Source organism: Sminthopsis crassicaudata, chromosome 5 (assembly GCF_048593235.1).
Source record: "Sminthopsis crassicaudata isolate SCR6 chromosome 5, ASM4859323v1, whole genome shotgun sequence".
Lineage (NCBI taxonomy): Eukaryota > Metazoa > Chordata > Mammalia > Dasyuromorphia > Dasyuridae > Sminthopsis > Sminthopsis crassicaudata.
The window spans coordinates 184,580,738-184,605,737 of record NC_133621.1 but is presented as its reverse complement, the minus strand read 5'-3'; the positions used below and the strand labels follow the sequence as shown (position 1 = coordinate 184,605,737).

The window sequence follows — 25,000 nt, the reverse complement described above, 5'->3', positions numbered from 1 at the left end:
ACCTGTAAAAAAAGGGCAGAGGTCAATTGAATGTCAATTGAAGTCTCTCTTCTCCATTGTCTTTTTCACACTGAAAACACATATAACTCAGAGTGGCTTAGCTATGGCAGAAAGAATCCTAGGCACTCAGAACCCATTAAATAGCTAATATATAGGAATCTACTCATAATCTTAAACTATGACAACCATCATAACTGTGAATTTTCCTTTTAATTAATTCTCAGAGACTACCCTTCACCTCTAATCTGGCACTTAATCATTACTTTAAAAAAAAAAAGTGAACATTTTTTTTGTGTGTGTGGGGTAACACTTAACATTTTCAAAACATTCTTTTTAGAATTTTGAATTTCAGATTTTCTCTCTCCCTCCAGCCCCTCCCCTACCCACTGAGAAGGCAAGCAATATGACATCCCTTATTATCTGTAAAGTCATGAAAAACATTACCATAAAAATGCCAATTACATCTAGAGAGAGAATTATGAGGACTGATAGTGGATCGAAGCATAGTATTTTCACCTTTTTGCTTGTTTATTTTTTTTCTTTCTGATGATTTTTTTCCCTCTTTTGGTTTGATTTTTTTTGTACAACATGATGAATACAGAAATATGTTTAAGAGAATTGTATATGTTTAGCCTATATGAGACTACTTGCTGTCTTGGGGAGGGGGAGAGGGAAGAGACAGAGAAAAAATTAGAACCTAAAGTTTTAAAAAAATGAATGTTGAAAACTATTTTTATGTGTATTTGAAAAAAGAAAATACTATTTTAAAAAAAGAAAAAGAAAACATTACCATTAAAAAAAAAAAAAAAACCCAAACAGCAAGAAACATGAAGAAAGTGAAAAAAATATAATCTCCAATCTGCATTTGCTTTTTTTTTCCCCCTGAGGCAATTGGGATTAAGTGACTTGCCCAGGGTGACACAGCTAGGAAGTGTTAAGTGTCTGAGGTCAAATTTGAACTCAGTCCCTCTTGACTTCAGGGCTGGTGCTCTATCCACTGCACCACCCAGCTGCCCCTTGTTATTTTCTCTATTGAGAAGTGATAGCACTTTTCATCAATACTCAAGCATCTTTTCTGTTGGCAATCAAAGTTAAGACTTGCCCAAAGTCATATATCTAGTAAAAGTATCTGAGGTAGGATTTGAACTCAGGTCTTCTTGGCAACTTCCTAAGGCTTTAAGTTGCAGAGAAGATACTGACCTACAATGGTAAAGGAAGTTTCTTCAACTGGGAGGTCTCTACCCATGAAATCAGAGATCCAATCACTATCCCCTGTAGAGGGCATTATGGTGGTTGATGAAACACAAAGAAATAGGATGTGGTTCTTACTTTCAAAGGGCTTAAAAACATTTTTAAAGAAGTCAGGGATGGCTTTATAGATGATATCCAAATTCCCCTCCAATTCTATGCATAAAGAGAATATGCTTGGCTTTTATGGACAGAATATGGGGAAATCTGCCAGTTTTCCTCAAGGTTTCTAGTGCTTCTTGGAGGCTTGATGGAACTTCATCCTATCCAATTTTTCCTGACATCGAAACCCTCCTTTTTTTTTTTTTTTCTGAGATAAGTATTCTCAACATCAGACCATCCTATATCCGCAGGAAGTGAATTTGCTCATCATTGGAACTCCTATACTGAGGCTGAGACATTTTGATTGGTAATTGAGTGAGTATAAATTTTCCTAGCCCCCTATATCTAGCTGGCCCCAGAACCAAGCCCCCCTTGCCATCTGTACTGACCACTTTCCCCTCTCTATTTTCCACCTTCTAGCTCTAGCCCTAGTAAAAGAATCAAGATTCTACTCCTTCAGGAAAGGGCACATCAACTCAATATATCTGTAATTTCCTAACCAAAACTCCTTTTCTTAACCCCCCCAATTAAATTATATGTGTTATCTTCCCTTAAAAGAGAATAAGCTCCTTGAGGGCAGAAACTATCTTTTCATTTTTTAAATGTCTGTTCCAGCATTTAACACAGTGTAAGTTCTTAGCATATAGTACATTCTAAATAGATGCTTTTCTATTCATTTAAAATGATTTACACAGATTATTGCAAAATAGCAATGTGAATAAAGGAAATTGAAAAATTTATTAAATACTTGATGCTCTACTTTAAGATCCATATTCTGTATTCTTAGGTAGAAAAAAAGGGAAAAGCAATTCACTCTCCTTAACTCAGAAAGTAAGGGCAGCTAATAGTGGATTTTGTGACAGGTCTGGAGTCAGAAAGACACTAGTGGTGTGACTTTGGGCAAGACACTTAACTGTGTTTCCCTCTAGTTTCCTTTAGTTCTATATAGTTTCCTCAACTATAAAATGAGCTGGAGAAACATTCCAGTATCTTTGCCAAGAAAACCCCAAATAAAGTCATAAAGAATCAGTCATGATTGAAATAAAAAACTTAGCAAGGAAAAAGGGCTGGGAACCTTTAAGAGTCACCCAAGTGGCCCTTGATTAAAGACTGAACTGAAAAAATGTGTTGATAGACTCCAAGGGATGCATCTCCGAATGATTTTATTCACAAATAGCTATGTTGTAACAGTAATAATATCACAGCAGCTTCAGGGGACTGATAGTTATAAAGCTATAAGACTGAGAGGGAGAGAACAGCAGCTTTAAGAGGTAAAGATTAAAAAAAAAAAAAAAAAACTTCAAAAAGAAATGCAGATGTGGAATGAAAGTTACCAGAGACTTCCAAGAACTGTAGAAAATAAAGTCAGCTTCCTGACTGGGGAAGAGCGATGCTATAAGATGGAGCCTTGAGAACTCAGGCAGGGGAAGTATTTTTAGTCATGATGCAAAGCAGATGGCTTTGAGACCCAACTTCTTTTTCATTTCATTTGAATTACCTGGAATTAGTTCACTCTCCTTTGATATATAAATCTCTGAGATTATACTCATTTATATTTGGGAGCTATGAATAATTCTAATGCATAATTTTCTTATTTTTAATTTGCTATTTTAAAAAATTTATTGCTTGAATTAATTATACACTTTGCAATTTGATTTGTGGCTCTCACTTGGTATACTAGTAGATTAGATGGCGGTTTTAACCTTCTGGATCACCTTAAATGCAAGTGATGTATGATTATACAATTGAGTGGGATACCTCTTATACATGTTTATATTATTCTATGATACAAATCACCCACCTTGTTGGCAAAACAGTTTTCAATGTTAAACTTCTTAGAATCTGCAACAACTTCCCCATTTGGTAAAATAGTATAGAGGAGAATTCGAGTAATGGGAGCAGAGGTCGAGTCCACAGGGAGAGAAATGGAAAAGATCCCTTTCACTGTTGAATAAAGAGAATTTTTTAAAAAAGAATTATTAGGGATCAAGAAACCATTCCTGATCATTGTGGGAGGAATGACAGTTTTTGGCAGACATCTCTAGAGAATCAATAAATCTATCATTTGTTGTTTGTTTATTTTTCGGTAATGTCTGATTCTTCGTGACCCTATTTGGTGTTTTCTTGGTAAATATACAGCAATGGTTTGCCCTCTCCTCCAGCTCATTTTACAGATAAGGAAACTGAGGCAAACAAGGTTAAGTGACTTGCCCAGGGTCACATAGCTAAGATGTGTCTGAGATCACATTTGAATTCGTCTTCCTGACTCCAGGCACAGCAAGCAGTTCACTGCTCCACCCATCTACCCTAGCATTAGTTAGTGTATGAGTTTCATTTGGACCTCCAAAAGAAGGGAATATACCTGCTTCTGGTCATGTGAATATTTTCCACTCAATCTGAACTTTAGATATCCTAAAATGTAACAGTAAGAATGTTGTAGACAGAGTGTTGTAGCACAAAGTGACTTGAAGTCAGAAAATCTGGATTCTGGTTTGAATTTCATCACTTATTTGCTGTATTTTACATTTAGCAAGTCACCTGATGTCTTAATTCTTCATCTGTTAAACAGATTGTTATGAAGATCACATTAGAGAATATAAATACTTGAAAACATACAACTCTACATAAATATAAGCTATTATTATTATTATAATGTATCATACTGTGGGAAGACCATATTTACCCATTATTCATCCATTATTCCACAAAAACATCAAATTTTACTTCAATCTTTCAAGAAACTGTAATTTAATCAGTGTGGGTACTTCCTCCACCAGTGCAGGTCACAATTACAACATAATTTAGTAGATAGTCTCTGAGAGCTGTCCTAGCCAAAATAATTCATCACTATGTAGCCAACTGAGTGAACAACCTGACCAAACAGCGAGGCTTCAGTGCGCTACTAGTCCATTCTCAAGGCCTTTCCATCTTGATTTCTACTAATTAATTATTTAATTTTTATTATTTAATTTAATTTAATATTTTAAGTTACTTAAATAAATTATATTTGAATATTTAATCAATTAAATAGTATTTTAATAATATTAATTCTTTCATGATCCATATGGTAATGTAAGCAAATTCCAAAGTGGATCACGTAGAGCCAAAGCCTCAGTTTCCTTATCTGTAAAATGAGCTGGAGGAGAGGGCAAACCATTAGTGTGTATTTACCAAGAAATTCCAACAACAACAACAAAAAAAACAATCTAGAGACTTAGGTTAACTAAATAAAAGACAGGGAGATAGTATATAAGATTTGGAAATCCCATAAAAGTAGAATCAGTCTGAAAGACCTTTTTTCCTGCACTTCTTTCTTTCATTTCATGACATCTTTAGCAAACATCTTTGATATTGGGGGGTCTCTTAGTACTGGAGTCCTGCTTCTTTGCTTCCCCCAAAGACATTAATATTAACAATTCAAATTGATGGAGATATTCAAAGTTTACCAAGAACTTTCTTCACATCAATTATGAGAAGGACTTAGTGAAGGTATTATTATTTCCATTTTAAAAGGACATAGAACTCTGAGCAGGGGTTAAGTGACTTGACTAGCATTACAAGGATGAACTGGAACTCAGGCTCAAATTTGGATGTTTTTCATTAACATAGACTACTTCTAACCATGTTTGATTTTCTAGTTGGAATGAATTTTAAAGAAAGTACTCTTCAGGGTCTCAAGAAAACAATCAGATATTCTAATTTGATGGGATGAGTAAGGTGTGTATTTGTGTGTGTGTGAGTGATGGGACTTTAAACTGAACCTATGATTCTATAGTTAAAGAGAATCCCCAAACTATTCCAAAAGGGCTATAAAACTGTGCATATCCTTTGAACCAGCATGTTTTTTTAGAGAACAGTGAAAGCAGGATTTGGTATTTCCTTGTCTTATCTTCTTGAGCATAGTTCTTGGTTTATTTGTTTATTAACTTATCTTCTGTAGGTAATATCATTAGTGACTTAGCTGTTATTGGCATTCAATAATGATAATACATGTTGTGGGATCAAAAACTTGATATTATTCATCATTAATGTGATCACCATCATTCCTAGGCAAGCAATATTATGTGAAAGAACTGCAAGGACAGCAAAGATGCCTTGGGTCAATAAAGAATTTACAAGATCAGAAATGGAAACAATGGAAATTCAGAACTGTGTTCTAAAACTGCTCTTCTCTAATTAATTTAACATTTTAAATTAATTCAAATATTTAATCTAATTAAATATATTAAATTAAATTTAAATATTTAATCAATTGAAATATTATTATTGTTTAATATTTTAATAATATTAATCCTTTAATGATTCATATGGTAATGTAAGCCAATTCCAAATTTGCTAAGATTGTTAAGCCTGTGACAAAGCAAAACTTTTAAACTACAGTTATCCCTTCCACATTATGGAGGTTAAATGTGCCCAAGATCTTGAAAATTGACATAAAATTTTCTGACCTTCCCTCTGTGCCAGAGAAGAAGTCCAAATTATCATGATATTAAAAGATAAAATGTAGGGGCAGCTAGGTGGTGCTGTAGATAGAGCACCAGCCCTGACTCAGGAGGATCCGTGTTCAAATCTGATCTCAGACACTTAACGCTTCCTAGCTGTGTGACCCTGGGCAAGTCACTTAACCCCAATTGCCTCAGCAAAAAAATAAATAAATAAAATGTGTTTGTGTTATGCAATAATATACATATATTTTATGTATTTCTGAGTTTCTAAATTTTTTTCGTGTCTTCTGCTGGCTTTCATATGTCATCTGCAATTTCCACAAAATTCCCCCAAAATTTCCATTTAATTTCTTATGCATATCTGCAATATGTCAATACTGCAGTGGAGAAAGTTAATATAGGAAGGGATTACTGTAGAAGCATTTTTTTATAGTTTTATAGTTACTGAAGAGAAGCAAAGAACAAATTTGTTTTCAATTTAAGATCATAAATATTAGAAATGATGGTTATTCATCTGTCAGTTGTTGCTACTTCAACCATTTATGAGACTTAAAAATTTAAATCTGTCACTATCCTTTACCTCTACAGAAGCAGGGATGAAGGGAGAAAGGTGAATATTTCAGTCTCAAATGACAACATTTTCATTGATGCTTGGTCTTTCATGTAGGTTTGCTAATTTATTTCTGATTGAATAAGCAATAGTTTTAACCATATCTGTTCTTATTTTATTCATAGGGAGAGCTCAATTTCACGACTGCTGAAATATATAGGTTTTTTTTTTCCTCTCAGCAAAAACTGTCACCATTACCCAGAAGACCCTCATTCTGAAATAAGCTGAAGACACTGGGTATTTGTCATTCCAAGACAATATCCAGCTTAGAAGAAATAAATAAGAGAAAAATAAAAAATGAGGCACTAAGAAAGGCTTTTTTTCTTCCTGAACTCCCTCTGTTTGGAGAGGAGAGGAGTTGGGACCCTCTCTTTATATGTGAAAATGAATGTATAACTATAGGGTTGTGAAGTATTACAAAGAATGGGAGAAATCAAGTTAGGAATACTCACTGTCTCCTGCATTCACAGGTAACTTGTGGGATCCTATTCCAATGATAAGTCCCTTGGCCATGATCTGTAGAAAGAAAAAACATTTCCTTTGTCACCATTTTTATTTTAAATCTATTTCTCATTTGACACCTATTGCTGAGATCCAGCGGTTGAGGCAAAGGGAAGAAAAAGACAAGAATGAGAAAGGAAAACAGGAAGCCCAAAGTATTGGGTAATTCCTGAGCTTTGTGTATTGATCCAAGTTCTGGTTTCTCTTCTCACCAGATAATAGAAGGTCAGCTCCTGCAGTTCTTTTAGGGCTTGTCCATTCATGATGTAGTGTACCCGAATCTCCTGGTTTTGGTCACAGGCCAAGGTGCCAAATACAGGTTCAATGTAGACATAGCTCTTACTTGAGGAGAACACATGCTTTATAGTATGGTGTGCTGTCTGATGGTGGGTCATTCTCCACATGTATCCATAACACTGCATCCCTTCTTTGTATCTGGCCTAAGAAAATAGAAGGAAAAAGATAGTGTCAGATTATCTGTGACAAAGTTCCAAAGTATAAAACTAAATAATACTACTTTTTCTTCCAGTTGTTAAATAGCTAGAAATATTATGCCTCTGAGCCAAAATTTGAGAAAAGTTCCTTTTTCCTATAGCTACCATATAATATAGGCCTTAATTTGAGACAAAAAAAAAATAAGTCACTCACTAGCAGGGGTATTTTATTTGTTCTATCTATAGATTACTTTTCACTGTTTAATCAATAAAACATTAACTCTCATCAAGATGAATGCTGACATTAGAATTTTGAAATATTCAACTTATTTACTTATATTTGCTGAGGTAATTGGGGATTAAGTAACTTACCCAGGGTCACAGAGGCAAGAAGTGTTAAGTGTCTAAGAACAGATTTGAACTCAGGTCCTCCTGACTTCAGGGCTGGTGTTCTATCCACTGTACCAACTAACTGTCCCTCAATATTCAATTTTTAGCAAGAGGATGCCTCCTTTTAAGTATAGAGAGCTTATCTGAAATTAGTATTATTTGTAAATCTACACCCCACTCTTACCAAGAGCTGTTTTGTTAATCCTACTTCCCTAAGAGTACTTCTATCCCATTCAACATGTGGATAATAAATAAAAGAGCCCATTAAACTGGATAATAAAGTAGTATCCCTAATTTAATGTTTGCAATTCTAGATGGTAAGCTTCCTCTCATTCTTCATATTTGGGTGGCCTGTGGTTGCTAATGTAATGACATCTCAAGAAGAGGGAAGAATATCTCTATATTTCCATAGTTTTATAGGATTTGGAAACTTTTTCCCCTATCATCTCCTGAGCAAAAAAATATGACATTGCTTGGGAATGGGGTGGTACTAAAAGGAAAACCTATGAAAAAGAGGAAAGAATACTCTAAAATAAAGCAATCAGCATCCCAGCTTGGGGAAAGCTTGATTTCTGGGGAAAGCCTCATGGTCTCATCTCAATTCCAAGTCATTAGTTACCTCCTTGCCTCAGGGAGAATATAGGGTGAGGAGGAAAGAAGGAAAGCCTTTGGATCCCATAAATCCAGTCTATACTTCCCCCTTCTAGAGGAGATATAAGACTCAGATGAGAACTGGTTACAGGGATATACCTTTCTTACTTACTGTGAGACTGATGGAGGGAGAAGTGAAGTTATCGGTGTTGAATGAGAATTGTACAAGGCCTTGTGCATCAGTGGTATAGTTTTTGGTAAAGTCTTGGTTGGATGCCATCACAGAGATATAGATTTGCTCATTTGGGATGGGCTTGTCCTTCCCATTCACTAAGAGCACCTGAAGAATCAAAGTTGTGATTAGTTCTAGGTATAGTGCCCAGGAGCCAAACTATGTTATACAAATCATCACGGAAATCTTCAGTTGAGTTGTACTAGTTCTTATGATAATTAAAAGTTGATAATACTCAGACACTTTTTATCATTTGATGAATTTAAAATATCTTTGTTAGAGCAATGTAAAAAGTATACTCATGAAAATCAAACTATGTTCAAACTAATATAATATTTACCATTACCTCAAGTTAAAACTTATCCACTATGATCTCCATAGGAAGCCAGAGTTAGATAAAAGGTAGTGGCAAGCAGAACTATAGAAAATGTATTATATTGTATTTAATTTATACTTTAATATATGTAACATGTATTGGTCAACCTGCCATCTGGGGGAAGGGGTGGGGGGAAGAAGGGGAAAATTTGGAACAAAAGGTTTGGCAATTGTCAATGATGTAAAAGTATCCATGCATGTATCTTGTAAGTAAAAAGCTATAATAAGAATAATTAATTAATTAATTAGTTAGTTTAAAAAAAGAAATTACTGATCTTCACCCATCTGGTGAATGGAGAAAGTTTGTATAGGAAGTATCAGAACTGGAAAAAAGAAAACTTTTTACTAAATCCACCTAGCTATTGTCAATATCAGCAGCTGGGCTAGCAGCAAATGAAAAGAAGGAAACTCTGATATTTGGAACACTTTGAAATTTTTGTTAAGATTTCATTATAAGGGAAGGGAATTAGGGGAATAATTCTTGGTGTTTTCATAAAAAATAGGGTGTTGAAGTTGTAAAGTATTTGATAAATCATCTAGTCCAATTTTATCATCTTCAGATGGGGAAACTGAGAACCAAAGAGATTATTAAGAACTTTTCCAAAATCTTACAATTAGTTAATAGAACAGTTGAGACTCAAATTCAGATCTCCTGTATGTTGGAAGTACTTTACCTGCCCAAAGAAAGGGAGTCCATGTCTGTAGTGTGAATCCACATTCACAAATGTGACTTTGCTTATAACATCTGTGATCTCACAGGATCCAGTTCCAGTCAATTCCACTTCTAAAAGAGAAATAAGCAAAAAGTGATCTCTCTTGGAAGAGAACATTTGCTTGAAATCTGATTGGTTCACATTTCCCCAGACTTGTAGTCATTGCTTATTATGTCCCACATTTGTACGCCATACAAACCTGTCCCTTCCTCTGTGATCTTGGCTGTCACATCAAGATTCATCAAAAACTCATTTTTTTTCATTTGGAAAATCTTGGTTTTTATATTTTGAGAAACACAACCTAAACCATCTAGCTGAAAATAAAGAAAATAAAAGAAATATAAGGATGTTTGAAATGTCATATTGGGTAAGACTAATTAAGCCAGGATTCTGTCTCTGGCAGAAGGAATTAGCAGACATGATTAGTCAACAGGGTCTATAATTTATCATAGAAATCTTCTTGGGTAGAGACTTTGGGCTAGCCCAACTACTCAGTGTCCTCTTCCTAAGTCTGTAATTTCATTACTGTTGAATGTTTATTGGATTTTTCATCATATTTTCTTATGTGGAATATTGGAATATCCCACTAATGGATCCTCCTGATTCCCGGCTCTCCCCTCTCCAATCCATCCTTCACCCAGATGCCAAAATACTTCCTAAGGTTTTGATACTCTCCTGCTCAAGAGCCTTCAGAGGCTCCTTATTGTCTTTAACACAAACTACAAACTCTTCAGCCCACAGACTAAATAAAGCCTTTTTACAAGCACTCTGTGTTCTATCCCAAGTGGACTACAGTAAGTTGTTTCCTAAATTACATATTCTATCTCTTGCCTCTATGCATTTGCACAAGCTATTCCCCATGCTTAGAATGCTGTTTCATCAATACCTCTCAGAATCTTTATTTCTTCAAGGTTCAGCTGCTCTCTCCTCTATCTCATTTTCTCCCTCAGCGGATTTAGAAGTTCTACATACACATCCTGTTATTAATGCTCTCTTCCTGCACAAAACTATATTTTATTTATTTCTTCAAATTTTGTATCCAATCAATCCATCAACACTTATTAGGTCCCTGAATCCATTCAATAGGCTTGAGGGCATGAACTTTCCTTTTTGTCTATGTATCCCAAGCACTTAACACAGTGTTGTGGAAGAAAGCTAGGTACTCCAGCGGCTAGAATGTTGAACTTGAAGTCAGGAAGAGCTGAGTTCAAATTCAGCTTCGGCACTTACTAGCAGTGAGATCATGGACAAATCAAATAATTCCTCTCAACCTCTATTTCCTCATTTATAAAATGAAGGGTTACAGTTGGAATCCCTATGAGCTCTAAATCTGCTACGCTATTATCTTGTGGCCACTTAATTATTTTGCAAATTAAATCAATATCTGTTAGCTTCCTAATAAAAATAGCATCTTCTACTTACCTGCTTGCTGAATTCTTCACAGATACTCTCTGACTCTTTACCATAGCAATCAGAATGCTGTGAGTACTTTCTGCACACACTAACGCTCGCCAGACCTGAAACAGGCTCCCCATAAGTGTATCTATAACCAGAAAGAAAATATAGAAAATAATCCATTAGTAGCAGAAACAGAGGTTTACTGGTCCCACGTTCTGTTTTATTTCTATTTCCTAGCCCAAGATAGCCAAAATCAGTTTACTCAGATTCTGTAGAATTTATTATTACTTTGCTGCGGCAGTTGGAGTTAAGTGACTTGCCCAGGGTCCCACAGCTAGGAAGTGTTAAGTGTCTGAGACCAGATTAGAACTCGGGTCCTCCTGAATTCAAGGCTGGTGCGCTATCCACTGTGCCACCTAATTATCCTTGTAGAAATTATTTTTCTGGCTCCTGTCAAATGGAATTTTGGTTCAATGAAGCAAACTAATCTAAATAAATCTCTGATCTCTATAATAAGAAAGAATACCACATATGCACACATGTAGGGATAAATGGACAAAGCTAATAAATAGTTATGGGTAACTATATTAAACATTAAAATATTTGAATTAGTAATAAATATAAATTTATTTTTGTTATTGTCAATAGTTAAATTCATGATGAATGACTTGGTTTTTTTTAAGTAAAGAAATATGCCCCAATGGACCCTCAGAAACCCCATCTTTCTACTGTCCCTGTATTTCTGCTTTCTTTGGATTCTTCCTTATTTTTCCTTTAGTTGGATTTTAGTGGTATTCATTTTATTTGGGGAGTTTTAACTCTACCCAAGCTTCTTTCTGTCTATATCTCTCCATTATAATTATTGGACCATAATTTTTTGTTCTGATTTCTCTCTGGCTTTTCTCTTCAAAGACCATCCTGTCTATAGCAAGCTGATAACTTCCCCAGACATTATTGAGATAGCCTGGAGAAGGGGTCTTGTTGTAACCTTGGTACTTCAAAGAAACATTTTTTTTTTTATTCTATCTGTGACCTCTGCTGCTAGTAGAACACTTCTGGCTGTCACTGTCAAGGTCACCCTCAGTTTAAAGTAGGAAGACATTCAATTTCTAGTGAGATGCAATATGGGGAAGTAGCAGGAAAAAGCAAAGAATGGCTCTATTAGCAACTTGTCCTGGTATTAAGAAATCACGCAAAATTTTCCATTTTACTAGAAAGAATTTTATTTAATGAGGTTCAAACTAGAGAAGAAAATAGGACTTACCGCCCGCAGACTGACACTGTAAATTCTTCATCCATGATTGTGATTTTATCTGGCACCTTGACATATACCCCAAACTTGGGCAATACTGTTGGAAAAATAGGGAAAACATGACAATCTAAAAAACTGTTTGAGGGTCCATCCCTTTTGTTTAAAGCTCCCCAAAACAGTGTCTAAGATAACATCTTTTATTTTATAGCTTTTTATTGATAAAACATATGCATGGGTAATTTTTCAACATTGACCCGTGCAAAAACTTTGTTCCAACTTTTCTCCTCCTTCCCTCCACCCCTTCCCCTAGGTGGCAGGTAGTCCCATATATGTTAATTATGTTAAAGTATATGTTAAATACAATATATGTATACATATTTATATAGTTATAAGATAACATCTTAATAGTCTTTAGAAGAGTCCAATTTATTCACAGATGTTAACTTGGGCCTTCAAAGATCTGACTAATGAAATGTCCTAGATAGATCCTAATAATTCAAGCAGAAAATGAAATAACTCTAAAAGGAGGAGAATTTATATGTTCTCCAAGAAGGGAATGGGTTTCAAATAGAGGATTCGTCATTATCATCTCTGCCATCTACATCCAGAGAGAGTGAGAACTGAGTGTGGATCACAACATAGCATTTTCACTTTTTGTTGTTGTTTGCTTGCATTTTGTTTTCTTTCTCATTTTTTCCTTTTTGATCTGATTTTTCTTGTGCAGCAAGATTATTGTATAAATATGTTTACATATATTGGATTTAACATATATTTTAACAGTTTAGTATATATTGGATTATTTGCCATCTAGGGAGTGGCTTGGAACACAAGGTTTTTGTAATGTTGAAAAATTATCCATGCATATGTTTTGAAAATAAAAAGTTTTAATTAAAAATAAAATAAAATAAAAAATGTCATCTCTTCTTCCAGGACTAGAGCAAAAAAAGAGAGAATGTATGGCACTATTAAGTTGATTTGGAATATGGAATTCAGAAGAGTGAGCTTGGATCTAATGGCTCCATTATTTTTCTGGAGATATGAGGTGCCTTATGAGAAGAAAAGTAGGGGAAATGGTCTGAGAAGAGAAGAGAAAGCTGAGAATAGTGGTTGTAAGGAGTATAATAAAGAGCTAAGTAAGGAAAAATAAAAATATTGGAAGTAAAGACTCCAGTGATGTTCAGTAGAAGGTAAACAGGGGCAAAGGAGGTAGATAAGGGATAAGGGTAATTCAAGATTGGGATCTGAAAGTTCCTTTAAAATAGGGATCATCCAACTCACTTCCAGTTGATCAATGATGGACAGAAACAACTACACCCAGAGAAGGAACACTGGGAAGTGAATGTAAATTGTTAGCACTACTGTCTATCTACCCAGGATACTTACACCTTCAGAATCCAGTTCTTAATGTGCAACAAGAAAATTGGATTTACACACATATATTATATCTAGGTTATACTGTAACACATGTAATATGTATGGGATTGCCTGTCATCTAGGGAAGGGAGTAGAGGGAGGAAGGGGAAAATTTGGAAAAATGATTACAAGGGATAATGTTATTTAAAAAATACTCATGCATATATACTGTCATAAAAATTTTTATAATTATAAAATTTTTAAAAATCTAAAAATAAATAAATAAAATAGGGATCATACATTAATTATATACATTAATTACGTATGTATTTCTCCTTGCACAGTTCATAGTAAATGCTTAATAAATAGATCTTGAATGAATGTTTTCTTATGGAATATCACCATTTTCACACAGTATCACTTCACATCCTAGTGATGATCTTGGTTGGAAAGAAATACCTGCTTCCTAGCCTACCCTAGCCTTTGAAAAATGGAGAGAATCAAAATGATTTAAAATCCTAGGAACAAATTCAAAACCAGTCCACGGTCCATACCAAATTCTTCCACCTTAAAGGAGTGTTCTTTATTTCTTCCTAATTCCTTCTGTACCACCACCTTGTAGGAACCATGGACAGGTTCTGATGAAAGGCTGAAGGAGAGTTGTTTGAGACCTCCCTCTAATACGAGATTCTGCCATTGCAGGATACGATTTCTTTTGGGGTCCTATTAGGAAAAAAAAAGACTATAATGGCATCAAAGGAACAAGAATATTATAAGAAAAAGAGTAGAAATGTGAGGATCTTTTGATAACGTGGCATAGTTTTAAGGGTCTTTAGCCCTGCTTTCTTATAAGATGGGAAAGGAAGCAATGAGCTGCAACATACTGAAGCTCTGGCATAGGAAGAACTTTCAGATAAAGCCTCATACTAGCTCATATTTCTGAAATGTTATGGGAAGTTCCCTGTAAAAGGGACCCCCAGGTCTAAAATACTTCCTTCTACTTACCTCAATGTACACCAATGGAAACTAAAAGGGAAAAAAAAAGAAAACATATGAGTTGAAAATTGCTTCTTAAGATAGAAAATTCAGACAAATCTATAAACAGCTATTTTGATTTTTAAAACCATTTTGCTTTTATTTTTTTATACAGAAAATTTAGACAAATTTATAAACAGCTATTTTGGTTTTAAAACCTTTTTGTTTTTATTTTTTAAGAGAGAAAATTCAGACAAATCTATAAACTGTTGTTTGATTTTAGTTTTGTTTTTATTTTTTAAACAAGGTTATATCTGCAGTAGGATACATTCTGGATAGAAGCTTTTCAGCACTATTATTATGTGTATGTGCACACACAAACAGATGCTTATGGGGCATTCAAATGCTCCATAGTGCACAGAGCATTGCACCTGGAGTCAGGAAGGTCTGAGTTCAAATGTAACCTCAGACTAGCTGTTTAACTTCAGGCAAATCACCTGACCTCTGTTTGCTTGTTTTTTCATCTGCAAAATGGGGAAAATAATAACGTCTACCTTCCTAGGGTTTTAAGGATCAGTTGAAATAATATTTGTAAAGCGTTTAGCATGTGTCATAAAAATATTAGCTATGTTGATGATGTAGATGATGTATTTGTCCATATCTATGCATTTTCCTTCATTTAGGATTTGAGATTTCCTAACACTAAGCTCGTGATTATAATCTTCTTTTCAAGGTCATCACTATGCTGTACTTTTTTACAGATTGGGAGACAGGCTCCTGAAGAGCTCTCTTTGTCACTGATTCTACAGAATGACATCTTTAACTCCTCCTACCGGGGAGATGGACAGGAAATACATCTTTTGGCTTTATTCAATGTTCAACCTCCCATCAAGAGGATTTATTTATCTTGCACTCTACTCTAAATATCCGATGTTATTCTTGAAGGAAGGAAACTTGATTAGCCAAACCCATTGCTCAATCTGAATCCAGAGAAGATAATAGATAAGGGTGAACAAAAGAAAGGTAAGTTACTGTAGACTTAGTCAATTCTAAGTTTGGCAAGAATCATAGATTTAGATTTAGAGGTAGAAGAGAGAGTGTTTTTTTTTTTTTTTTATGGCTTTTTATTTACAAGATATATGCATGGGTAATTTTTCAGAATTGACAATTGCAAAACCTTTTGTTCCAACTTTTCCCCTCTTTCCCCCCCCCCCTTCCCCAGATGGCAGGTTAACCAATACATGTTACATATGTTAAAGTATAAGTTAGATACAATATATGTATACATGTCCAAACAGTTTTTTTTTTTTTTTTTTTTTTAATTTTTTTTTTTATTTTATTTTATAATTATAACATTTTTTGACAGTACATATGCATGGGTAATTTTTTACAACATTATCCCTTGCACTTACTTCTATTCAGATTTTTTCCCTTCCTCCCCCAAACCCCTCCCCCAGATGGCAAGCAGTCTTATATATGTTAAATATATTACAGTATAATTTAGATACAATATATGTGTGTAGAACCGAATTTTTTTGTTGCACAGGAAGAATTGGATTCAGAAGGTAAAAATAACAGTTTACATTCATTTCCCATTGTTCCTTTTCTGGATGTAGCTGGTTCTTTCCATCATTAATCAATTGGAATTGGATTAGCTCTTCTCTATGTTGAAGAAATCCACTTCCATCAGCATACATCCTCGTACAGTATCATTGTTGAAGTGTATAATGATCTTCTGGTTCTGCTCGTTTCACTCAGCATCAGTTGATGTAAGTCTCTCCAAGCCTCTCTATATTTCTCCTGTTGGTCATTTCTTATAGAACAATAATATTCCATAACATTCATATACCATAGTTTACCCAACCATTCTCCAATTGATGGACATCCATTCATCTTCCAGCTTCTAGCCACTATGAAAAGGGCTGCCACAAACATTTTGGCACATACAGGACCCTTTCCCTTCTCTAGTAGTTCCTTGGGGTATAAGCCCAGTAGTAGTATGGCTGGGTCAAAGGGTATGCACATTTTGATAACTTTTTGGGCATAATTCCAGATTGCTCTCCAGAATGGTTGGATTCTTTCACAACTCCACCAACAATGCATCAGTGTCCCAGTTTTCCCACAGCCCCTCCAACATTCATCGTTATTTGTTCCTGTCATCTTAGCCAATCTGACAGGTGTGTAATGATACCTCAGAGTTGTCTTAATTTGCATTTCTCTGATCAATAGTGATTTGGAACACTCTTTCATATGAGTGGAAATAGTTTTAATTTCATCATCTGAAAATTGTCTGTTCATATCCTTTGACCATTTATCAATTGGAGAATGGCTTGATTTCTTATAGATTAAAGTCAATTCTCTGTATATTTTGGAGATGAGGCCTTTATCAGAACCTTTAACTGTAAAAATTTTTTCCCAATTTGTTACTTCCCTTCTAATCTTGTTTGCATTAGTTTTGTTTGTGCAGAAACTTTTTAATTTGGTGTAATCAAAATGTTCTATTTTGTGATCAATAATGGTCTCTAGTTCTCCCTTGGACACAAACTCCTTCCTCCTCCACAAGTCTGAGAGGTAAACCATCCCATGTTCCTCCAATTTATTTATGATTTCGTTCTTTATGCCTAAATCTTGGACCCATTTTGATCTAATCTTAGTATGTGGTGTTAAATGTGGGTCCATGCCTAGTTTCTGCCATACTAATTTCCAGTTTTCCCAGCAGTTTTTGTCAAATAATGAATTCTTATCCCAAAATTTGGGATCTTTGGGTTTGTCAAAGATTAGATTGCTATTTTTATTCACTATCTTGTCCTGTGAACCTAACCTATGCCACTGATCAACTAGTCTATTTCTTAGCCAATACCAAATGGTTTTGGTGACTGTTGCTTTATAATATAGCTTTAAATCAGGTACACTTAGACCACCTTCCTCTGACTTTTTTTTCATTAGTTCCCTTGCAATTCTCGACCTTTTATTCTTCCATATGAATTTTGTTGTTATTTTTTCTAGGTCATTAAAATAGTTTCTTGGGAGTCTGATTGGTATAGCACTAAATAAATAGATTAGTTTGGGGAGTATTGTCATCTTTATTATATTCGCTCGGCCTATCCAAGAACATTGAATGTCTTTCCAATTATTTAAATCTGACTTTATTTTTGTGGCAAGTGTTTTGTAATTTTGCTCATATAATTCCTGACTCTCCTTTGGTAGATATATTCCCAAATATTTGATACTATCGACTGTTATTTTGAATGGAATTTCTCTTTGTATCTCTTGCTGTTGGATTGTGTTGGTAATGTATAAAAATCCTGAGGATTTATGTGGATTTATTTTGTATCCTGCGACTTTGCTAAAATTCTGAATTATTTCTAATAGCTTTTTAGCAGAGTCTTTGGGGTTCTCTAAGTATACCATCATGTCATCTGCGAAAAGTGACAATTTGATTTCTTCATTTCCTACTCTAATTCCTTGGATCTCTTTCTCGGCTCTTATTGCCAAGGCTAGAGTTTCTAGTATTATATTGAATAGTAATGGTGATAGTGGGCAACCTTGTTTCACTCCTGATCTAACAGGGAAAGGTTCTAGTTTATCACCATTACATATGATGTTTACTGAAGGTTTTAAATATATGCTCCTTATTATTTTAAGGAATAGTCCATTTATTCCTATACTCTCAAGCGTTTTTAGTAGGAATGGATGTTGGATTTTATCAAATGCCTTTTCTGCATCTATTGAGATGATCATATGGTTTTTATTAATTTGATTATTAATATGGTCAATTATACTAATAGTTTTCCTAATATTAAACCAGCCCTGCATTCCTGGTATAAATCCCACTTGGTCATAGTGTATTATTCTGGGGATGATTTTCTGAAGTCTATTTGCTAATATCTTATTTAAGATTTTAGCATCAATATTCATTAAGGAAATTGGTCTATAGTTTTCTTTCTCAGTTTTCGATCTACCTGGTTTAAGTATCAGTACCATGTCTGTGTCATAGAAGGAATTTGGTAGGACTCCTTCAATCCCTATTTTTTCAAATAGTTTACATAGCATTGGAGTTAGTTGTTCTTTAAATGTTTGGTAGAATTCACCTGTAAATCCATCTGGTCCTGGGGACTTTTTCTTAGGAAGTTGGTTAATAGCTTGGTCTATTTCTTTTTCTGAGATGGGACTATTTAGACTACTTACTTCTTCCTCTGTTAATCTGGGCAAGCTATATTTTTGAAGGTATTCTTCCATTTCATTTAAGTTATCGAATTTATCGGCATAAAGTTGAGCAAAGTAGCTCCTAACTATTGTTCTAATTTCCTCTTCATTAGTGGTGAGTTCACCCTTTTCATTTTCAAGACTATCAATTTGCTTTTTCTCTTTCCTTTTTTTAATCAGGTTTACTAAGGGTTTGTCTATTTTGTTGGTTTTTTCATAAAACCAACTCTTAGTTTTATTAATTAATTCAATAGTTTTTTTACTTTCAATTTTATTAATCTCACCTTTTATTTTTTGAATTTCAAGTTTTGTGTTTGTCTGGGGGTTTTTAATTTGTTCCTTTTCTAGCAATTTTAGTTGTAAACCCAATTCGTTGGCCCTCTCTTTCTCTATTTTATGCAAGTAGGCCTGTAGAGATATAAAACTTCCCCTAATTACTGCTTTGGCTGTATCCCACACATTTTGGTATGATGTCTCATTATTGTCATTTTCTTGGGTGAAGTTATTAATTATGTCTATGATTTGCTGTTTTACCCAATCATTCTTTAGTATAAGATTATTTAGTTTCCAATTATTTTTTGGTCTATTTTCCTCTGGCTTTTTATTAAATGTTATTTTGATTGCATTATGGTCTGAAAAGGATGCATTTACTATTTCTGCCTTACTGCATTTGATTTTGAGGTTTTTATGCCCTAGTATATGATCAATTTTTGTATAGGTTCCATGAACTGCTGAGAAGAAAGTATATTCCTTTCTGTCTCCATTTAGCTTTCGCCAAAGATCTATCATATCAAACTTTTCTAGTATTCTATTTACCTCTTTGACTTCTTTCTTATTTATTTTGTGGTTTGATTTATCTAATTCTGATAGTGCAAGGTTGAGATCTCCCGCTATTATAGTTTTGCTATCTATTTCCTCTTGCAGCTCTCTTAATTTCTCTTTTAAGAATTTAGATGCTGCACCACTTGGTGCATACATGTTTAATATTGATACGGCTTCACTATTGATGCTTCCCTTTAGCAGGATATAATGCCCTTCCTTATCTCTTTTAATTAGATCAATTTTTGTTTTTGCTTGATCTGAGATGAGGATGGCTACTCCTGCTTTTTTGGTTTTGCCTGAAGCATAATAGATTCTGCTCCACCCTTTTACTTTTAGTTTGAATGTCTCATCCTGTTTCAGGTGTGTTTCCTGTAAACAACATATAGTAGGATTCTGACTTTTAATCCAGTCTGCTAACTGCTTCCTCTTTATGAGGCAGTTTGCCCCATTCACATTTATGGTTAGAAGGACTAATTCTATATTGCTTGCCATCCTATTAACCCCTGCTTATGCTTTTCCCCTTTCCTTCCCTTTTACCCTCCTATCCAGTATTAAACTGGTAAACACCACTTGCTTTTCACAGCCCTCCCTTTTTAGGATCCCTCCCCCACCTTAAAGATCCTCCCCTTATTTTATCCCTTTTCCTCGAAATTACTGTATTCCCTTCCCCTTAGTTTACTCCTTCCCTTTCACTTTTCAATGAAGTGGAAGAAGTTTCACTATAAATCGAATATGTCTATTGATACACGCTATGTTCATCTCCCTCCTTTCTTTCTCTCAGATATAATAGGTTACCTTTGCCTCTTCATGAGATGTAGTACCACCACTTTATACTTTTTTATGATATAATCTCCTTTCCACCTCTAGTTTCTAAGACAAATTGTACATATGTTCTTTACATATTTTTTTGACAGAAGTATAGTTCTCAAGATTTCTTTTTACCTTTTTTAGAAGTCTCTTGAGTTCTGTATTTGAAGATCAAACCTTTTATGTAGGTCTGGTTTTTTCATCAAAAATAGATGGAATTCATTTATTTCGTTAAATGTCCATCTTCTTCCCTGGAAAATGATGCTCATTCTTGCTGGGTAAGTCACTCTTGGCTGCATACCAAGTTCCTTAGCCTTTCGGAATATCATGTTCCAGGCCCTGCGTTCTTTTAATGTGGACGCTGCTAGATCCTGTGTTATCCTTATTGTGGATCCTCCATATCTGAATTGTTTTTTTCTAGCAGCTTCCAATATCTTTTCCTTTGTCTGATGGTTCTTGAACTTGGCCACTATATTTCTTGGCGTTTTGATTTTAGGGTCCCTTTCAGTAGGTGATCGATGAATTTTCTCAATGTCTATTTTACCCTCTGTTTCCAAAATGTCTGGGCAGTTCTCTTTGATAATTTCCTCGAAAATGGTGTCCAAGCTCTTTTTTTCCTCCCATTTTTCAGGGAGTCCGATTATTCTCAAATTGTCTCTCCTGGATCTGTTTTCCAGGTCTGTTGTCTTTCTGGTAAGGTACTTGACAGTCTTTTCAATTGTCTCATTTCTCTGGTTTTGCTTGACTCCCTCTTGGTTTCTCCTTGAGTCATTCATTTCTACTTGTTCCAGTCTAATTTTCAATGATGTATTTTCTTCACTCACTTTTTTTATATCTCTTTGTAATTGTCCAATTGAGTTTTTATCTTCTATGGAATTTTTTTCCATTGTATTTTTTAGAGAGCTGATTTCTTTTTCCAGCTCTCTAATCCTGTTTTCCTTGGAGTTGTTTACCTTTTCCAGCTCACTAATCTTGTTTCTCAACGATTTGATTTCTTTATCCATTCTGTCTTTGAATGCATGGGATGACTTCTCCAGGCTCTCTTGCCAAGCTTCCCTTTCCTTTTCCCATTTCTCTTCCAGCTCTCTTGTGAGAGCCTTTTTGATTTCCTCTATGAGGTTCTTTTGTATTGAGGAGCAGCTTATATCCCTCCCAGGGGATACATCTGGGGACATTCTGTTCCTAGTCTCTTCAGCATTTGAAGTCTGCTCCCTCTCCACACAGAAGCTGTCAATAGTTAGAGCCCTTTTGAATTTTTTGTTCATTTTGTCAGAGTAGGAATCAAAGAAAACAAACTGACAAGAGAAACAATTGGTCTGTTTTGCGGGGGATAGGGCTGGATGGTATTAATGGGCTTCCTCTACAGACTGGGGGTAGGGCAGCAGAGAGCCACTAACAGAACAGCAATGACTGTACTGAGTCTGCGCTTTGAGGCTCCGAGAACGCACCGAGTCAGTCCAGGTGGGGGTTGGGGGTGGCCGGGCTCTGATAGACGCTGGCTTTCTGGGGTTTTAATCTTCACCTCCAGTGTTTACACCCTCTCCACCGCTCCTGGCTTGCTGCCAAGACGGAGCATCCACACTGGGGCAAAAGCCCTTTCACAAAAACGACAGAGATCACACCCCTCCCCCTCCGGTCTGAGCTGTGTGAGCTGCCTGTCTTGCTCTGGCTGTCTGCCCTCAGTCTGCGCCCAGTCTGATTGACCCTCCCCCGAGCAAACACAGACCTTTTCTGGCGACTTTCAAGGATGTCTTCTCTTGGTGATAATTTGTGGATTTCTTTCTGGGTCAAGCATTAAGTCAGAGGCTTGTCATGAAGTAAGTTCTGAGAGAAAACGAGGAGCTCAAGCAGCTGTCTGCCTCCACGCCGCCATCTTGGCCGGAAGTCCCCAAACAGTTATTTTACTGAGATTTTCTTTTTATGGAGGAGGCAACTGAGGCACAGGGGGATGAAATGCCTTGTCCCCAATCACACAATAGTGAAGCTAGAACTTAACCTCAGGTCTTTGGATTCCACTTGTCCCACATCCCACCACTTTCTCATGAAAGTTATTAAAAGGCTATTTTAGTTATTAAAGGCTCTTTATATAGCAGATGCTTAATAAGGAAAGGAATTTCCTCCTCTTCTCCTCCCTAGTGTTTCATATTGGACATCTTATTCTAAGACGGGGCTGAAAGTCACTGCGGTTATACTCAAGCCTCCCAGAAACATGCCCCTCGACTTTGTGATCCCACAAGTGTTACATGGCTGTTAGGGTGACTCACCTTCTCATTCAAGGGGCGAAAATTTCCATCCACAGAGACGATACGAAACTGAACTGAAACAAAGAAATATCCTCTATGAATCCCAAAGTCCCCATACTAGTCCCCTTAGGCAGTGACCTAGGAAGCCAAGAGGCACGGAAAATTGCCATTTTCACTAGGAAAATAATGGGGACAAGGCTCACTCTTTCTTGAAGTTGCCCTTGACCCTCACAACCTTCGTACCTTTTTGTCCTGGCTTGTAAATGGGTTTGTCTGTTTGGATAAAGACCAGACTCTCCGGGTTGTTCACCAGCACGGTTTTCCGTGTAATCAACGTATGTGTTGGACCCTTCACCTTCACAGTGAAGAATGCTATCTCCGAGCGTGTTGATAATCTTGGGATCTGAGAAATACAAATGTTTTTCATAACTTACACTGTTCGGTCACTCTGGAGACCTCATCTCTCAATATAAATTTCCTTTTTTTCACTGTCTCGCTAGAGGAAGTTGATGAGGGGCATTTTTTCCCTTTTTACAAATTGAACTGAGAGCAATAAGATCTAATTCACTATATATATATTTTTTGTATATATCTGTTTTGCTTCTTTTACTTCTTTATTCTGACTCTCCATTGTCTACCAAATAAAGTTCAACATTCTTAGCTTGTATTCCATAATATATTTACTTTCATTCTCACCCAGACTTGTCAATCTTAATAAATGTTTATTATTAATAACAAATGTTTATTTATCATTATTATTATATTTATTTATTATTAACTGACTGAATTTGTTTCCCTGACACCCCTAAAAGTTACATTCTTGAAACTGGGCTGCTAGTCCTCCCCATATATCTGGAGTCTTTCCACCTTTGAAGATTTGTTTATGAAGAAAAAAGAAGAAAGAAGGAAGAAGAAGAAAGAAGGAAGAAGAAGAAGAAGAAGAAGAAGAAGAAGAAGAAGAAGAAGAAGAAGAAGAAGGAGGAGGAGGAGGAGGAGGAGGAGGAGGAGGAGGAGGAGGAGGAGGAGGAGGAGGAGGAGGAGGAGGAGGAGGAGGAGGAGGAGGAGGAGGAGGAGGAGGAGGAGGAGGAGAGGAGAAGAAGAAGAAGAAGGAGAAGAAGAAGAAGAAGAAGAAGAAGAAGAAGAAGAAGAAGAAGAAGAAGAAGAAGAAGAAGAAGAAGAAGAAGAAGAAGAAGAAGAAGAAGAAGAAGGAGGAGGAGGAGGAGGAAGAGGAGGAGGAAGAGGAGGAGGAAAAAAAGGAGGAGGAGGAAGAGGAGGAAAAGGAGGAGGAGGAGGAAGAGGAAGAGAAGAAGAAGAAGAAGAAGAAGAAGAAGAAGAAGAAGAGAAGAAGAAGAAGAAGAAGAAGAAGAAGAAGAAGAAGAAGAAGAAGAAGAAGAAGAAGAAGAAGAAGAAGAAGAAGAAGAAGGCAACAACGAAAAGAGTGAGAATGTTATGTTGTGAACCACACTCAGTTCTCATAGTCCCCTCTCTGAGTGTACATGGCTCTTTTCATCACTGAACAATTGGAACTGGTTTGAATCATCTCATTGTTGAAGAGAGCCACAAGTTATCCTTTTTAAGAGCAATCAAGGAAATGAAATAAATGGCTTTCATTCTGAATCTATCTTAACCTCAGACTAGAGATACTTGAAAGTCTACAGAGAGATAAATTCTAGCCCCTTGGAGACAGGAGAGATTACCCTGTGGCAGAGTTCTTAGGTCCTGTCTCTTCCCTCCTACCCCCACCAGCTAGGCTTATGCTAATACAGGGATGGATCTTCCCTACTTTCTGCAATGCTGCACTAGATCCCCAGTCATATCTATGTCACCATGAACTACAATATAAATATGTGTATAAATACACACAAAAAACCTACATATTTATATCTGTATATGTGGGTATATATGTGTATTTATATATACACACACATCTTTATAAGATATTCCCTTTTCTCATTCTTCATATTCTTTATATTGATCATTTTTATGATATAGAATATTTCATTACATTCATTTATCATAGTTTGTTTAGCAATTCTTCAGTCTACAAAGCATCTATCCACTTTGTTCCCATTTTTTTTTTTTGTTACCACTAAAAAGTGTTGCTAGGAATATGTTACCATTATATGAGATTTTAGTTTCTTATCTGTATGAACATTTTCTTCATTTTTTAGCATAATTTTAAAATGCTTTCCAGAACAATTGCAAAAGAATTTTATTCCCCATTCCCCATGCCAGTTTGTAATTATTCTTGGGACAATGCTCGGTCACTATGATTACAGTGTTTAGTTTGGTATGTTTTGTTC

General features: G+C 35.6%; 1 protein-coding gene across 2 annotated transcripts in view; it reads right to left on the bottom strand.

Annotated features, from left to right (window-relative positions):
• The window catches only part of A2M (alpha-2-macroglobulin), a 74,478-nt gene that overhangs the window by 41,338 nt on the left and 8,140 nt on the right, over nucleotides 1-25,000 (bottom strand). For both annotated transcript variants that reach the window (XM_074268976.1, XM_074268977.1), the window contains exons 3-15: nucleotides 22,941-23,100; nucleotides 22,719-22,771; nucleotides 14,650-14,670; nucleotides 14,199-14,367; nucleotides 12,304-12,388; nucleotides 11,064-11,184; nucleotides 9,841-9,955; nucleotides 9,603-9,712; nucleotides 8,494-8,661; nucleotides 7,119-7,346; nucleotides 6,858-6,921; nucleotides 3,152-3,294; nucleotides 1-2 (exon numbers count right to left, since the gene is read on the bottom strand). The exon at nucleotides 1-2 is cut by the window's left edge and continues 148 nt beyond it. In XM_074268976.1, coding sequence (XP_074125077.1) covers nucleotides 1-2; nucleotides 3,152-3,294; nucleotides 6,858-6,921; nucleotides 7,119-7,346; nucleotides 8,494-8,661; nucleotides 9,603-9,712; nucleotides 9,841-9,955; nucleotides 11,064-11,184; nucleotides 12,304-12,388; nucleotides 14,199-14,367; nucleotides 14,650-14,670; nucleotides 22,719-22,771; nucleotides 22,941-23,100 — 1,439 coding nt within the window. The remainder of the gene's footprint in view (nucleotides 3-3,151; nucleotides 3,295-6,857; nucleotides 6,922-7,118; nucleotides 7,347-8,493; nucleotides 8,662-9,602; nucleotides 9,713-9,840; nucleotides 9,956-11,063; nucleotides 11,185-12,303; nucleotides 12,389-14,198; nucleotides 14,368-14,649; nucleotides 14,671-22,718; nucleotides 22,772-22,940; nucleotides 23,101-25,000) is intronic.